Source organism: Echiichthys vipera (genome assembly GCF_963691815.1).
Source record: "Echiichthys vipera genome assembly, chromosome: 17".
NCBI classification, from domain to species: Eukaryota; Metazoa; Chordata; class Actinopteri; order Perciformes; family Trachinidae; genus Echiichthys; species Echiichthys vipera.
In genome coordinates, this window is record NC_139842.1 from 22,464,801 (window position 1) to 22,481,619 (window position 16,819).

At 41.5% G+C, this 16,819-nt stretch overlaps 1 protein-coding gene across 1 annotated transcript in view; it reads left to right on the forward strand.

Moving 5' to 3' along the window:
* The window catches only part of mei1 (meiotic double-stranded break formation protein 1), a gene marked incomplete at both ends in the record, with an annotated part of 65,822 nt that overhangs the window by 16,345 nt on the left and 32,658 nt on the right, over positions 1–16,819 (forward strand). The window contains 10 exons of the mRNA XM_083930759.1: positions 2,025–2,139; positions 2,572–2,691; positions 4,528–4,627; positions 7,539–7,673; positions 8,775–8,889; positions 9,377–9,468; positions 9,854–10,001; positions 10,398–10,509; positions 12,120–12,180; positions 12,709–12,806. Of these exons, the coding sequence (XP_083786885.1) occupies positions 2,025–2,139; positions 2,572–2,691; positions 4,528–4,627; positions 7,539–7,673; positions 8,775–8,889; positions 9,377–9,468; positions 9,854–10,001; positions 10,398–10,509; positions 12,120–12,180; positions 12,709–12,806 (1,096 nt within the window). The remainder of the gene's footprint in view (positions 1–2,024; positions 2,140–2,571; positions 2,692–4,527; positions 4,628–7,538; positions 7,674–8,774; positions 8,890–9,376; positions 9,469–9,853; positions 10,002–10,397; positions 10,510–12,119; positions 12,181–12,708; positions 12,807–16,819) is intronic.

Genomic DNA, 16,819 nt, shown 5'->3' on the forward strand with positions numbered 1-16,819 from the left:
TCGTTTGACCAGAGTTTTGTGTCATCTAGACGGGGATTTTAATCGGCAACTTTCAGGCTACTAGTCTGCTCTTCTTGCCTCTGTGTTACCTACTGTCAAAGGCCCCCGCCATTATTTCTATCAGCACACCCTAAAATACAAATACAAGTTATTCATCCCTGGGGTCACTTGTACTGTGCACTCACTGTACCTTATACTTCTCTCACATGCACAAGGACCTGGGTCAGACTAGGGTTACCTAATCTTTATTCAGCCATTCTTTTGTAAATTTAAACCATGACTTGACTGGGTTACAACCCTGGAGCAGTGCATAACAATTACATACTATTCAGTAGACAGCTGAGGTTGTCACACACACCAGTCCGACTGTTCACCACCAGAACCAGTGTTTTTCTCTTGAATTTCTCATTGTACACACTTAGAACACGGTTAACTTCAACATAAAAGAATGCTGAACTGGTTTGGCCTGTAGTATTATGATCACTTCATTTCAAACGTGACATTTCAACATCAAAATCCAAACACAACCATCAGCAGACTGGATGGGTTCAGAAGGTTAAATTCTGCAGTATGTCACACAAACACAAACATGAGTCAGTGTTGTCATATACACATGCAGTGGCTTTCTTAACCTGGTTTTAAGCACAGAGTAGAATTTACTATTTATTTGTAGGTTACTGTGGCTGTTAAACCAGCATCAAGATTAAATGTGTGAAAAAAATGCAATTCTATGTAACAGTTATGATTGATGAAAAGAATTTGTCATATCACAGACTGCATGTAATTCTGTCATTTCTGCTGGCAATGGGGTTTCTTCACCTGCCTGTCCACTGGATGGGAGCTGAACACCGGATCAGTGTGTCCAAGCTTTTGCACAGATCGCTTTAATGCCTGTCCACTTGCCCAATTCATCATGAACTTTGGTGTTCAGTGTCCACAATTTGTCAGTGAGCTGTATCTGTGTATGGCAGACACCTCTCTCGTTCAGCAGCTTTGTTATTTGTTTGTTAAAGTAACAGTATGTTGTCCCTCACCTCCCCGGTCATCTGCTGCTTAATGACTTCCTCTTCAATGATTGTGACAAGATTCCTGCACCTTGAAGTCTGGCTACATATCCATGTGGTTCAAATCGGCAGTCGTTCACCTCACCTCCAATGTAGCTGAAAGCATTCCTGCTCAGTTTTATGACTGTGAGGGACTACTGCATCATCACTGTGTGGTGCCCTTTGCAACTAATGACATAAATTGTCCTGTCCTGGCTATTAGTGGCCCTGGTAGTGTGCAATACAAATTGAAATGAACCCTTGTCTGACCTGTGTCCGACCCACCTCCCAACCTGACTCCTGAAGGCCAGCCAGTTAAATCTTTCTAACACAAAATCTAACCTGGGTCAACCCTGATTGAGCCCTCAATTTTTTGAAAGGGGTATTAATGGGGTATCTAATGGAAGATCACATTACCCTCACTTGGGAAGACAAAATGGATCAGTAATGTTACATAATTACTTTACTTATATTACTGATATTTTTTACTCACCCAATGCTGGGCTGGCATGGGCATAAAAGCACAATTAACTGTTTCTTCGTGGCCTAGAGATTTCTTAAAAAGTTTACCAACATTGTAAATCATACAAATCTGACATAATTACAAACAAAACAACAGGCTCATTCCAATATTTCCAAGTGTCTCTCTGTCTCTGTCTCTCTCTGTTTCTCTCCCTTTCTCTCTCTCTCTCTCTCTCGCTCTCTCTCTCTCTCTCTCTCTCTCTCTATACTATACGTGCTGGGTCATGGTACTGATATTTGACAGCCTTTGACATATTCATAAACCAATATTACATAAGCTTGGAGAACTGACAGTGTACTGAAGATGAGAGCCAGACAGTTGGTAAAATATTGCTTTTTGTCTTATGTCATCAGCAGCCTGAGGGTGTTGAAGAAGATAATTCTGTAAACAGTGGAAGCTATGCACACTATTTGAATATTATGTGGATTCTAATAAAAACCATAATATGTGTTTTCCAGTTGCTGATGAGTGGTGATGAGACGTTGCAGGCGACCAGTGCAAGGTGCATCGCATCAATCCTGGTTCATTCTACCAGTCAGTGCAGTGCTCCTTTCATCGAGGCTGACCTACCTGGTGATATGCTCATGTGGACACAAACACAGTGGCCTGGATATGCTTGCTACGTATACAAGCTGTTGCCCTCTCTGATTTGCCTTCTACAAATAATGTCTTTCTTTGTTTCTTTGTCTTAAGTGTTTGTTATTTCTCTTGCTGTCTCACATTTCTTCTTCTTTGTCTTTGTTGCTGTCTCTGTTCTCATACCAAGATCTTGAGCACAGAAGGATTCTATTTGTGTTTGCCCCAGAATTTTATAATGGGGATGTTGTTTATCATAGGCTCAATTTACATGGAAACATTAGACCCTGATTTGGAAGTGGTACGGTGATTTTACAGAAGATTATTAAAGTGTCGCAAAGTTGTTTCCTGTTCTTTCTTAACTTTTTTTTTTTTTTTTAGCCCCTCACATAACTTTCTTTTCCTCTCCATCTCTCTCCTCCATAATAGAGTTTCTGTTTGACCGTCTGGCCAGCAGTAATAATGAGGTGCTGCTGTGGTCAGCCTATAGCTGTCTGCTGTTACTGACTAAGGACCCACTCTTCTTCTCCCAGTGTCACTCTGTGTATGGTAAGAGAGCTTAGACAGATTAGAAACATTCCTGAGGCATAATCATGTCATTGCTGTTTTAAGTTTGTGTGTATATGTTAGTTCTGTATGTGATCATGTCACTGTGTTTTGTGGCAACTCGGTGGATAAGTGGTGGAACGGCAGGTCATGGGAGAGCCTATACACAAATGTCATTCTTCTGACCGTGACAGCGTCTGCCTCATACTTCATTACATTACATTACATTTGAGTTCTGCCACAAGCTGCTACATAGCGGAACAGAGGTAGCTATACACTGTGTTGTTAAGTAGACAGATGATGTATTGTAATTGTAAGGGAACATAATTTTTTACCTTAACACAACGCCATATATACATTGGAGATCAAAGATTTCAACAATGTTTTCATCTTTAGGATTGAAAAATGAACAGGAAGTGTAGAGGCCACAGCTTTGAATGACTTCAGCACATCTGCACCCACAGGACATCACTAGTTTCTCACACTGCTCTGGTTTGATCTTGGTCCATTCTGACTCAGTCTCTTCCACAGTTCACTAACTGGACTGGGTTTATTACACATTACTTTGTCACCAAGGATTTTCCAGAGATTCTCTATGAGGTTTAGATCTGGACTCTGGTCTGGCCATTTCATTGTTTCAATATTCTTAGCTTCAAGGAACTGTGTAACCTGTTTCACAGTGTTACGGGGCATTGTCTTGCATAAAAATTGCAGCTGATTGGAGACAATTGCAGTGAAGGTATTGCATGTTGCTGAAGGAGGTTCACATAAACATTTGCATTCACCTGCCATGTAGCTGAACAAAAGGCCCAACTCCTGCTGTAGAAAACATCCTCCAAACTATGACAATTCTAGTCACTGTGTGCAGAGACAGATCCTTGCCCTGTTCAGCACTGAACTGGAGACCAACTCCAGCTGCAGTGTTGAACTGATTCCCCATTGAGAGTCTTCTCATAATCCTGTCCTCTCGTGCTCTTGTTTAACGTGGACAGACAGCTTTTTTGAGGGACGTAAATAAATCTGTGTCCTTGTAAAGTTTGAATCTTCTTGAAATCACAGACTGTGAACGCCCAACCTCTCTCTGATGGCTGAGAGGGTCCTCCCTTTGGCCTTCATCTGGACAACCTGCTGTCTCAGGGTTTCAGTCGCCTTAGAGCAGCTGACATCTTACAAAGTAACCAGGAGAGCTGCAGATAAATAGGGTGTGTCCAACAATTGAGTAAATTATCACCAGGTGCAGATTAACACCAATAACTGGGAGGGATCTGAAAGTGTTCACAAGATAAAGGTTTTTGTTGAAGTGCCTTGGTTATTTAAAAAGACATGCTAGTACAGCAGTGGTATAGCCACAGCTAATATTCTATCAAATCTGAATAATAGAAAATAATAGTATTTCAGAATAAATCAAGACTAAATGGCCACAGAACCTAGTAGTAATCACTTAATGGTAAAAATCATTCATGAATCATGTATTTGATGATCTACTGTGTGTGGCTTTCTTTATTCCTGCAGCACTTTAACTCCCCAGAGAAATAGTTTGACAAACATTGCAGTACAAACTTAATTTACCAGTACATAACCACTCCTTGTGCTATTAGGTTCCTGCCTCAGTTCAGTATAAACAGGAGATCATTACAGCGCATTTTGTATATCAGTAAATTAGCAAGATGTACCACTTCCACCGTTTGTTTGACATGCGTGGTTTTATGTGTTGGTGTGTGTGCGTACAGTACTTGCTCACATCGTGGTGTAGTCTTTGCAAGGTTAGCCAGATGTGTCTCTGATTTAATGCACAAGTATTTCTTTGTCGCAATGTGCGTGTGCGTGTGTGTGTGTTAGGTATCGACTCCCTGGTGCGCAGTGTGAAGGAGGCTCTGCGGCTGACCGACCTGGAAGTGCCGAAACAAGGTCTCCTGCTCCTCACTGAGATACTGGAAAGGTCAGACGGCTTTGTCATGTTTTGGGTTTCTCAGAGCTGTCTCAATGGTAAAATGATTTCCCCTGCACTTTAAACGGTAAATGGACCCGTACTTATATAGCATCTTTCTAGTCTTCCGACCACTCAAACCACTCTGCACTACATGCCACATTCACCCGTTCACACACACATTCATACACGAATGGCAGAGGCAAGGTGCTATCTGCAGAAATAATGTGACCATTCTTACACCGATAACACAGCCTTCGGAATCAATTTGGGGTTGAGTGTTTTGCCCAAAGACACTCCGACATGTGGACGAGAGCTTGGGAACGAACCGCTGATCTTCTGATTGGCATGGTGCCACCCCAGTAAGAGACCTGCAGGAGCATCTCTAAGAGGCTGTTACAGGCTTAAAGTTGTACTCCGTAAGATGGTTGTCGAGTATTATAAGCTGTGTGTCTGTGGCGACATTCCCGGGCTCCATGTTGATGTACATGTAGGGGACGGACCAGAAGTAGAGCGGTGAATGTGTTTCAATAAAGTTTACAAAAAAATATTATCAAAGGAATCCATTAGTACCAACCATGTCATGGTTTCTGTATTTTCTGACATAGTTTATCAAAAAGCGGCCTAAATAACGCGCCAGAGTTACGCAAAATTTTAATGAGGGATAAACTGGCATGGCCTGTTTCAAAGGGGCCCCTGAACTCATGATATCTGATTGAAAATGGAGTCCATGAGATTCCCTTTTACAGACCATCTTAATGCTAATTTGTGCAGTTTGGGGCAAAAACCACAGTGTTTCTCGTGCTGTATAAATGTGTTGCTTTGGTCTATTCTAAAAATGGAGTATTTGAATATTTCTGCATACTGGGGTCCCTAAACAGTCTTGGAATTGCATTAATTGGGTCTTACTGGAAAGCTGAGACTCTTGTGGATTCAGTGAGCCCAATTGTATGTGAAATGAATGTTATTCCAACATCTATGTGTGTGTGCACACATCTGTTCCATATCTTGCTTTTTAATCATATTTTATAATATTATTACATTATTGACGACATATGACATTGCTCTTCTTTGTATTTTCCATTTTGTGGCATATGAGAAGGTATCACGTTATAACTGAAGTTATAATAAAGCTAGTAGTTGTGAAGCTTATGCATGTTATTATCACCAAAACAACATAAAATTTTGCTAATTCTTTTTTACACCACAAACTGAACAGCATGTACAATTTCAGCTACATCGACACAAAGCAGCAACCTCCTCTAAAACATGTTAAATATGGTGCAGTAGGAAGTTTAATTATGTTTGAATTAGCTGTCTGCTGGCTCACGGTTGAAAATATATCACAAGCCAGTAAAACACTGTCATATTTCTGCAAGGTTGACATAATTTTAATAGAATGTTCCCCCCGTCACATTGCAATGATACAGGGGATAAGAGATTTCAAATGGCAAGGGAAATTTGTCCTTTACGCCAAGTGGAACAGTAAAAAAAAGTAGCCAGACCAGAGCTCTTAAATGCTGAACAAGCTGAAGTGTGTGTGTGTGTGTGTGTGTGTGTGTGTGTGTGTGTGTGTGTGTGTGTGTGTGTGTGTGTGTATGAGTGAGTGGTTCTTTGTTTTTGTGTGTGCATCCCTGTTTTGAGTGTGTGTGTGTGTGTGTGTGTGTGTGCGTGTGTGTGTGTGTGTGTGTGTGTGTGTGTGTGTGTGTGTGTGTGTGTGTGTGTGTGTGTGTGTGTGCCTGCGTGCGTGCCAGAGAGGACCAGAGTCTTACCTAATTTGTCCATTATCATGTCTGTTGTGCATGTGTGTATGAGTGAGTGGTTCTTTGTTTTTCTGTGTGCATCCCTGTTTTGAGTGTGTGTGTGTTTGTGTGTGTGTGTGTGTGTGTGTGTGTGTGTGTGTGTGTGTGTGTGTGTGTGTGTGTGTGTGTGTGTGTGCCTGCGTGCGTGCCAGAGAGGACCAGAGTCTTACCTAATTTGTCCATTATCATGTCTGTTGTGCATGTGTGTATGAGTGAGTGGTTCTTTGTTTTTCTGTGTGCATCCCTGTTTTGAGTGTGTATGTGTGTGTGTGCGTGTGCGTGTGTGTGTGTGTGTGTGTGCACATTTTCTTATTTAGGATGTTCTATGTGACTACTGTTGTGGCAACAGGGAGCCAGTCCACAGCTGTTGTGGTGCTGCTCATAGACCAGAGACGTACTCTGGTGATCTTTACAACACCAGTAGGTCAGCACTATTTGTTTATTATGTGTCCCTGCCCTGAAAGAGCGAAAATAAGTGTCTGTATGTGTGAGTGAGACAGAGGGAGGGCGGGTTCATTGCGACTCAGCAAACAGTCACTGCTGGTATTGATACAGTAAGCCAAAGAATGATAGATCAGGCAAAAGAACCGACTTTCAGCTTTTTGATGAGCCTTTATTGACATCGATGACAAAAACCCATATCAGCAAAAATGAAAGGCCACTCCCCATCTCTGTAATTTGGCAACGTTCTCAGTGGCTCATCTAGGATTCACAGGATCGTACCATTTTTAACTGTCTTGATAGATATATACCGTATATATATATAAGTATATATATATACATATATGTATATATATATAAGTATATACACCTCATAAAACGAACGGTAAACGTGTACCAAACCGTGACAAGCGTACCGAACGGGACGGATTTTTTTAATAATCCGTTCCACCCCCTAATATATATATATATACTGTATATACCGTGTATATATAAATATAGAACAGTGATTTCAGTAAAGTTTATCATAGTTGGTCGTCTCTCTAGCCTAGGATCTGTTTTTCTTGCTGCTAGACCACAATTTTAAAATGTCACTAATTTATATGTCAACAAATGCATTGTAATTGTTTGGGTGGTGTGTGCGTGTGCGTGTGCGTGTGCGTGTGCGTATGTGTGTACAGGCAGCCCCCAAGCGAGCGTCTGTTCCCCAGTGGTTCAGGGTTTGTGGCAGCTTCGGAGGCTGTTGTAGGTGGAGTCTCCTCCTCCTGCCTGCTGGTAGCCACACAGGCTGCCAACGCTGCCGCCGCCCTGTTCAGGTATACACAAACACACATACCGTAAATATATAAATGACTCACATATTGTCAAGGACACTTTGTCTTGTGAATGACAAAGTTACGATTGTTTGTTAATAAATCTGCAAAGACGGTTTTTCTCATTAGAGTCCTTAGTAATAAAGGAATATTTAAATAATAAATGGTGGACTTGATTGGACACAGTCACATACTGATGAACACACTACACAAATGTCTGTGCATGTACACCTGCACCTGTCACGGGTGAAGAGTAAACCCACAAACAGACTCAGAGTAGACTTACTCATAGATATGTTGATGTAGATGATTTTTCCTCAGGCAAAACCATACCATGAGTTTCACTCATTCAGACAAACTGGAGAACATCATTTCCATGCCTCCACGCCGACGACAACCATGGCTGAGGGCATTATGTTTTCTGGTTATCTGTCCGTCAGTCCCAATCTTGTGAACGCAATATCTCAACCCCTGGAGGGACTTTCTTCAAATCTGGCACAAATGTTCACTTGGACTCGGGGATGAACTGATTCTAATCTTGGTGATTGTATAGATCTTTTATGCTGTCAGGTTGAAGATATGTGTGAAGCATCATCGTTTCACCAAAAAACGCACTTAGTACTTATTCCTCCAAAGTCTGTACTTCATACACAAGACTATGTAAGTCTTGACAGTTTGGATGCAAACTGGAACTCAACTGTTTGGCAAACAACAACAGCACCCAAACACAATGCAGTAATTCTAGTTAGAAAAGAAAATGTTGTCCCATATCATATTTTATCATGACAAAACGTAGTTTGGAGTACAGACATACACATCAGGGATTCCTCCTTGTGAACGATATTATTGTGTGTGTGTGTGTGTGTGTGTGTGTGTGTGTGTGTGTGTGTGTGTGTGTGTGTGTGTGTGTGTGTGTGTGTGTGTGTGTGTGTGTGTGTGTGTGTGTGTGTGTGTGTGTGTGTGTGTGTCACTCGCTGGTCACTTATGCAGTGTGAAAACAGTGTGAACAGTACATCGATCTGAGGACTTTGAAAGTCATCTTGTGTCATCTTACCTTCATTTAATGTCAGGTGTTTCCTTTGTATAACTGTCTGAATTCTGTAGACTGAACCACCAGTCCAGACCAGTCCAGTATGACAAGATAGAGGAATTGATTGAGGCTATCACTAGCAGATTCTCTGAGCTGCCCCTACCCTCTACTGCTCATCGTCGAAGCTCTGTGAGTTAGCTTTTATTTATGTTTCATCTACAAATATAAAATGAAGATACAAAATTCAACTGATAGTGAAGAGAACTGTCTGTGCTGTTTGTCTGAGACTGAGAGAGTGTTATAACGACACTGACATATCTGCCTTTGATGCCGTCTAGCAACATGTCACACAGTGCATTATATGATTGATATATTCAATCAAGGGGAATTTCCTTCTTCCATGAAAAAAATGAATGTCTTTTTCGGGTGTTTTATTCGTAGCTGTCCCTTATTGCTGCCTACAGTTTCAGACTGAAGCGTCACTTAACAGGGACAGTAAGATATATCTGGTTGGCATATATTCATGTTCCAAGTTAAAGAATACATACATTCACTTTCGTCACACTAGAGGGATTTCAGGGTTATCTCACTGTCTGTTTTAATGGACATATGATGTGATCGAATTTGCATGTCCCATGCTCCACTTCCTGTATCATTTCTCTCTGCTATCCTCCAGAGGAGTCTCAAGAGGTCAGATCCCAACAGCCAGGCTTCCAGGTCCGAAGGATTTCTGCTCCAGGCCATGGCCTGTTTTCAGGCAGCTTGCAGGTCAGCACATTGTCCAGTCTCATGATCAGGAGTAAAATGGGATCACTGGGAAAGTGAGAGTGAATGAACTCGATTACTAATGTACAGACAAAGTGTTCAGTCTGAGGTTGTTTTTTCATGGTTTGAAGATCATACACTTAAATCCACAAGTTCTAACACACGGTATGTCTTAGATATTTGTTTTCTTAAATTCGAAAATGATCTACTTTTTAAAAAAATACTTTGCTATCGCATTAAATCAAATCCAATTTGTGAATATTATTGAAGCGGAGTCGTTGATATTCATATTATTAGCCAACCAGCAGAATGTTTAATTTGAAATTTAGAAGTAATTTAGTGAAATCCTTATTATGCATGTGTATGTGTGTGTGTGTGTGTTTCCAAGGTTGGCTGAGGAGTGTGCATCAGAGCCTGTTCTGAAGGAGAACGCTTTCACAGCTCCATCTAAACAAAGCCACGCTCAGGACTCACTGGAGTCTCTGTGTCGATGTCTGCTGCGCTGCTGCGACTCCGTCTGGATACCCACCGTTATTGTGAGAGCTGGAAGTACACACATACACCAAATTCATTATCTCCTCATCTCAACATGTAATCTCTCACACACTCGAAACCAAACACCTGAGACAATGATCTTGCAATTCGTCACATCTCTTTTCTGAGAAATAGGTGACAATGATTACCTTTCTCTGAATTACTCTATTAATAACGCAGCCACACAGCCTCTGTTTTCATTAGTTTTGTGTACACATGGACATTTGAGCCTATCGATCAGTACCTCTGCTGTAGTGCTAGTAATTGTTTTTTTATGTTGTGTTTTTCTAAAGTTGGTTCTGTTGAGGCTAAAAATCAATCAGACAAGAAGAAATTGTTCACAGTTCGTGTTTTGGTATATTTATGTGATTTCCTGTGTTTGTTTTTTGTGTGTGTAGAGGATGTGTGAGCGTGCACCCAACGTTCAGATACTGCAGTACTTCTACTCCATCTTATCCTCCCAGTTCACACTGCTTCCAACTTTCATGCCTGTCTTTGCGAATAAGCTAGGTAAGTCTGTATTTTTCGTCCAAAATTGCAGCATGTGTAAAACTGAATAGGATGTCAATCATGTTTACACACAATCATTGAAGTTTTCACGGCAGGTTCAGTTATCTGTGTTTTTACGTATCTGTGAGTGTTGGTTGACCACTCAGAGCCACCGTATTTGAAAAATGTCATCCTCCAAAATGGCATCTGACAAGCTTATAAATATGCCTAAAATGGTCAGCTGTGACTAGTGCAGTAGCAAAGGAATCTCTTCTCCAGTCTGTCGATGCCTGTCATATTCATTCATCTTCAACCGCTTGTCCCTATCGGCGTCATGGGGGGGCTTGAGCCAACCACTCACATCTATGGGCAATTTAGAGTCAGCAATTTTACACTTGCATGTCTTCGGATTGCGGGAGGAAGCCGGAGAACTCAGAGAAAACCCGCGCAGACACGGGGAGAACATGCGAATTCCACCCAGAAAGATTTGAACCAGGAACCTTCTGGCTGTGAGGCGTCAGTGCTAACCACCACACCACCATGTCCCCCTACAGTATAGTGAGGGCGTAGGAAAAAAATACTATGAAGTCACTGCTAATTGGCTTCAACAGAACTAATGTAATGTTGGATCAAGTCATGAGTGAGCCATGTCGAGTTTCCTTCCTACATCCATTGGACTCATGAATACTTGATCTTTTTGGGGGTTGCAGTTTAAAACCCTAAATACCTTAATTAATTAAATCAATAACAGAAGCAGTTATACTATTAAGTTCAGTTCCCGGATAATCATACAAAGAACAATTAACAACCGAACCTTTCTGTTTCGGTAGTTAGATGTTCACAGAAGTATAATTGATATATTATGCAGTTTAAAGAAACAGCAATGCCAACTCTTATCCAAGACATGGCTAAATGTCTGAATGATAACTTGACAGAATCTTATATAACTGTAGGGGGAAAACTTAAGCAATCTTTTCTAAAGATGGCAATCCACATGATGAGCTTTAATTATTGACAGGAAACGTGTTGCCTTGGGCATTCAGACAAGCCAGTGTGGTAGCATTAAAAGAGAAACGTAAGTTTTCTATTTACGCTGCAGGCAGTTAACAAAGCAGAAGAGACATTTTCAGCTGATAAGGATGAGTAGCACCTTGGCATAGGTCCACAAGAGAGGGAGTTAGTAGCTTTATAAAATCAAAACTTCCCTCTATTAAGTGAGGGGTGCTCTCTCTCACTGCATCACTGAAACAGTCAAGGCATTAAGTACAGCTTTACAATATAGCGTTTTCCCCTCATAAAATGCTGTTCCATTACCTCCAGTGTGGCCAAATGATGAGCCCTTCAAAGTATTTTTAGAATATTGTGTGTGTGTGTTTGTGTGTGTGTGTGCATGTGCACGTGTGTGTGTGGCTTGAAAGCTAATGTAAGATTAAAATATGAAGGTTGTCATTGACTGAGACTGAATCATGTGACTGATTTCTTGCATAATGATGACAGGTGTCTCTACCGTGTAACTTTTGTTTTGAAAAGTGTTATATAAATAGTATTTTTATTACCACCTCTCTCCCCTTCCTCATGGGCTAATGTCTCATCCTTCCTTTATTCTGTGCTCTACCTCCTCTTCCCTCCAGCGTCTTCTGGTTTCTACAGGCTGCCTCTGGAACACAAAGGGCTCCTCTGTGCAGGAAACAGGTACAGTGTTACGGGAAAACCTGTGTGTGTGTGTGTGTGTGTGTGTGTGTATGTGTTAAACCATGGTGGCTCAGTAAGTTGAGTTCTTATTATCATCCCTGTCAGAGCACATTTAACAATGAGACAGATAATTCGACTGAGGCATTTGTCTTTTCTGAGTCACTCTGTCTACTTTTTTCCAACAAGCCTATACCGCACCTTCAAAGCCTACTGTTTGTGTGTGTGTGTGTGTGTCAGAGTGAGTCTGTTTCTGCTTCTGTGTGTGTGTTAGTGTGGTCATACACGTGGTCGACTCTGTAGGCTTTAGGCCCCCCTGCTCTGAGCTGTAATGAAACTGAGTCGTGCAGGGCCTGTGTTTCATATTTGAAAGAACTAAGTCAAGGCACATCCTGTCCTGTGTCTCACAGTTCACCCCTCACTGTTTTGACTGTGCATTTGTGCTCCCGTTTGTCTCATTCTTATTTCTTTCTGTATTCGCGTGTGGACTTTGTCTGACTCTGTATTTCTCCCTCTTACCAATTCTTCCAGGCACCCTTACCTGAACACAACTTGCTGTGGTTTTCTGCAGAAACTCAGCATGTGTCTGCTTTCCCAGTCAGACCCTGCTTCTGGTTCCTGCCAGTATGGTATGCAAATGCACACACACAGACTTGCACCACTCACAGAGCTACATGAAGCGTCAGTAAAGCCCCGCTGTTGTTTCCAAGCAATTATGTCATGCTACCAGTCATCTGACACTGTTGAAGTGCGGACAGGACTGTTGATACTGATCGCAAGATTTGTTTGTTATTTGAAAAGGTCAGATCTGGTCAGTTGTAATTTATTTTCGATAGCTAGAATAGTTAGTTTTACCATACATTTTAGTGTACAGTGAAAAGTACCCATCTTAATCCCTTTAAACACATTAAAACACTTGAGTGACTTTTAGTCTGGAGATTTATATTACTTTTTATTTAAATACCTTACCAGCTGACTTCGGCTACAAATGTGTGACCTGGTTTTATTAAATGTACAGTAATATTCAACAAACTAAATCAAGCTGACTGTTTGTGGCATTTATAAGGCATTTATTTAATGAATCAATTAAAATTGAGAGTTTATGGAGAACCATCATATTGATTTCTGATAGAATGATATGAAACTAAAAAAGTAAATAGTTACATTGCACAGTTTCTCTTTGTTGCATGAACTGTCTCTCTCTCTTACCTGCTCATGCCCCCCCCCCACACACACACACACACACACACACATACACGCATACACACAGTTTTTTCTTTTGACTTTACACATCAGTAACATGAAAACAAGACTCTCTCATCCCTAACAGAGATGTCAGTTCTCTTAAATCGACTTAAAGGTAACCTTGTTCAGAAGGAAGAGTCTAAAACTGGCTCACACATTCAACAAATATGCCATTCTGATGCCCCTTTTTAAATGTATTTGCAAAGTTAGGGAAAAAAAGCTCCAGCTAGAATTAGAGTAAGGGACCCAGGTGTATGTACTGTAAACATGCTGAATGTGTGACATGGCCCTGAATTGAACACTGAACAGTGTTTGCTTGCTGAAAGAGCTGATGCTAAGTCTCATAAATGCCAGTGCACATTGTGACAACAAAGATAACACCTTCAGTTAAAGGGCCATTCCTTCTGATTATGTGAGAGTGAAGTAAATTATTTTAGAGAAAAGTAAGTTAAAGTAAGTGAAGTTGTAAGTGAATATAAACAAATGCTAAACTCCAGAGCTATTTCCCTTGTGACCACTCATCCACATTCCTGTAACATCCCCTCAAATGAAATTTAAGAAATCTTTTTTTGGAAACTGCAGTTGTTCCCTGGAGACATGGTATGACATTAAAAGCTGAGTAAAATATTTATTTTAAGTAATGGGATGTAAGAGTTGTGCAAGCAAATGTGAGGATGTGTTTGTATGCATGCCGTGTGTGGAATTGTGTGTTAATCCTGTTCCTTTTTTTCTGGCTCTCTTCCTTCCTTCATCACCCTTATCTCTCAGTTTCATTCTCAGGCTTTGTTTTGTCCCCTTTTTCATCTTTAATGTCAACATTTCATATTAGAAATAATTTCTAATACAAAAATTTGCTAAACAGATTTTACCATATTATATTTTTGCAGTTTCTCCAAGCCATCCTGTGCGCTCTCAGTCTTTTGATGATTGAATAACTCTCTGATATATATATACTGTATATATGCATACATCCTCAGGTGCTCCAGTGCTTGCCAGAGCCCGACTAAAACCAGATATTTATAAGACTGCTGATGGCAAAGTCATAGTGGAAGATGAACTTTTACACTTCCTTGCTATAAAAATTAGAACATTAAGTCAGGATGAGATTATCTTGTTAGCTGCCAACAACTTCAACTCAGACTGGATAGAGGCCTCAAAGAAAAGCTGTTTGAACTCTGTCCTACCACTCAACTGAACATCTCACACAAAGGAGCACAGAAAGACGCCAATAACATCAAGAGCTGTCTCAAAGCGCTGAATGAGTGCGGGGACAATGTGCCGAGATTTGTATCTCACTATTTGGACGAGCTACCACCTGTGACTTTTACCAACATGGATGTATGCGGCCTATTTCGAAAAATAGAGCAGCTACACAATGAGGTCTCTGCCATGAAACATGCACTACACCAGACTGAAACGAGTGAAGGTTTGCGTGTAGTCACGGCGGACATGAACCGCCGGGTTAGTGCCCTGGAACAGCACTCTGACCACGGCAGTGCTGGCTTCATTGCGCTGGTGAGGTGGCTGGACGCTGGTGAGGCAGCTGGTTGGAGGGAACTGAAACTCCAGATGACAGACACCGAGGAGAGGCACAGGGGCCACTGCCTCTAACATTGGAGAGCGCCACATCAGCACTTGGCCCTGGGTTAACGATGTCCTCGCCCGGATCATCAATGTGGAGCCGAGTCGTCAAGAAGGGGAAACAGAAGCACACTGAGGATTACCAACAAGGATCAAGCACCGGCAAGTCTGTGGTGGGACGGAAGAAAGCTGGCAAAACTATTGTGGGCACTGGAGATGCAGGAGACATCAAGATGATAACAACTAAACGGGTGAGCGTCTTTGCAACTAGGTTTTCACCCGACATAGGTGCTGAATTACTGCACGCTCATCTTGAGAATAAACTGGGACGTGGCGTGTCATGTGAAAGGATTGTTACTGTCAACAGCAGATACGCATCCTTTAAAATATCCGCTGAATGCAAAGATGTTGGCGATATTTATAATCCGGAGCTCTGACCAGAGGGAGCGTTTGTACGGCGCTTCTATGAACCACGTAAAGCTGGAGCTAATGCGGCTACTCTATCTGCTGGGGATATGAGTGTGCTCGCTACTGGCAATAATGCCTAAATATGATACTGCTATGGATATAAGCATCCTGTCATACAACTGTCGTGGCCTGCGCTTGGGCCACAGTGCAGTGGATAAAGCTCGCCGCATTACTGTTGATCAGTTGTTGGAGCACTGTGACATTCTGTGCCTACAGGAAACTTTTCTAGCAAAGCAGGATTTAAAGGGGCTAAACTCCATGAGTGACAGTTTTCATGGTGCAGCACTGACCTCAGTCTGGGTATAAAAAGGGGCAGAATTCCAGGAGGTGTGGCAATTCTGTGGAATAAGAAACTAGACTCAGCGATAAATGTTATTAGGTTTTGCTTGGACTGGTGCATTGCTATACATTTCAGTCAGCGTGATAAGGAATTTATCATTTTAAATATTTACACTCCATATGAATGTCAACATAATGAAGAAGACTATGTAAATAAACTTGCTTTTATTAGTTCCTATTTACAAGATGAGTGTCTCACAAATATTGTTATTGTTGGGGATATGAATGCAGATATTTCAGTCAAGAGGTCAATTTTTGCTAAGCAGATTAATCATCTCTGTACAGATAATAACCTGGTACTGTCTAGCAGAGAGCTTTTGCCAGCCGAAAGCTACACACATATAAGTGAGGCTTGGCACACCACGTCCTGGTTAGACCATTGTCTCTCTACAGCTGATGCTCACGCTTCTTTGGCACACATGGAAATCTTATACAATGTATCCACCTCTGATCAAATTCCTGTAAAGATGGTTATCAGATCTGAAGAAAAAAAAACATTTTCATATCGCCGCATATCGGAAAACATATGCCCACACTCTCCTCTTTTCTGTCCTCTTTTATGTCCTTTTGATCAAAACATTAGCATGAGCTGCCTCGTTACTGCAGCCTGCTTTGTTGGTCTGTTTGTTACAGTCCTCACATCTGTTGTTTCCATCTCGTCTTCTTCATCAGTCTGTACTTTGGTGTGCTCCTCTCTCTCTCAGTCCTCCCTTGGAGACGTCCTTCTTTTATTCTTTCTGCTTCTCTTCTCTCACACAGTTCTCTGGAGGTGACTGCTTCATCGGTGCCTGGTGCCCGACTCATTTTTTTCTGTGCTTTCGAAACAATACCATTCATTTTGTGTTCTTTCTCCACAGTGGCCCCTCCAGACCTGTCTTGGGCTCTGTCTGAGTCTACTGCAGCTTTGGCCGTTTCTCCTTTGGTTCCTGTTTCTATTCATCTCTCCTCCTCTTTCTGTATTTCTTCAACTCCCATTCCCTTCTTTACTTTGTTTTCCTCTATGACTGAC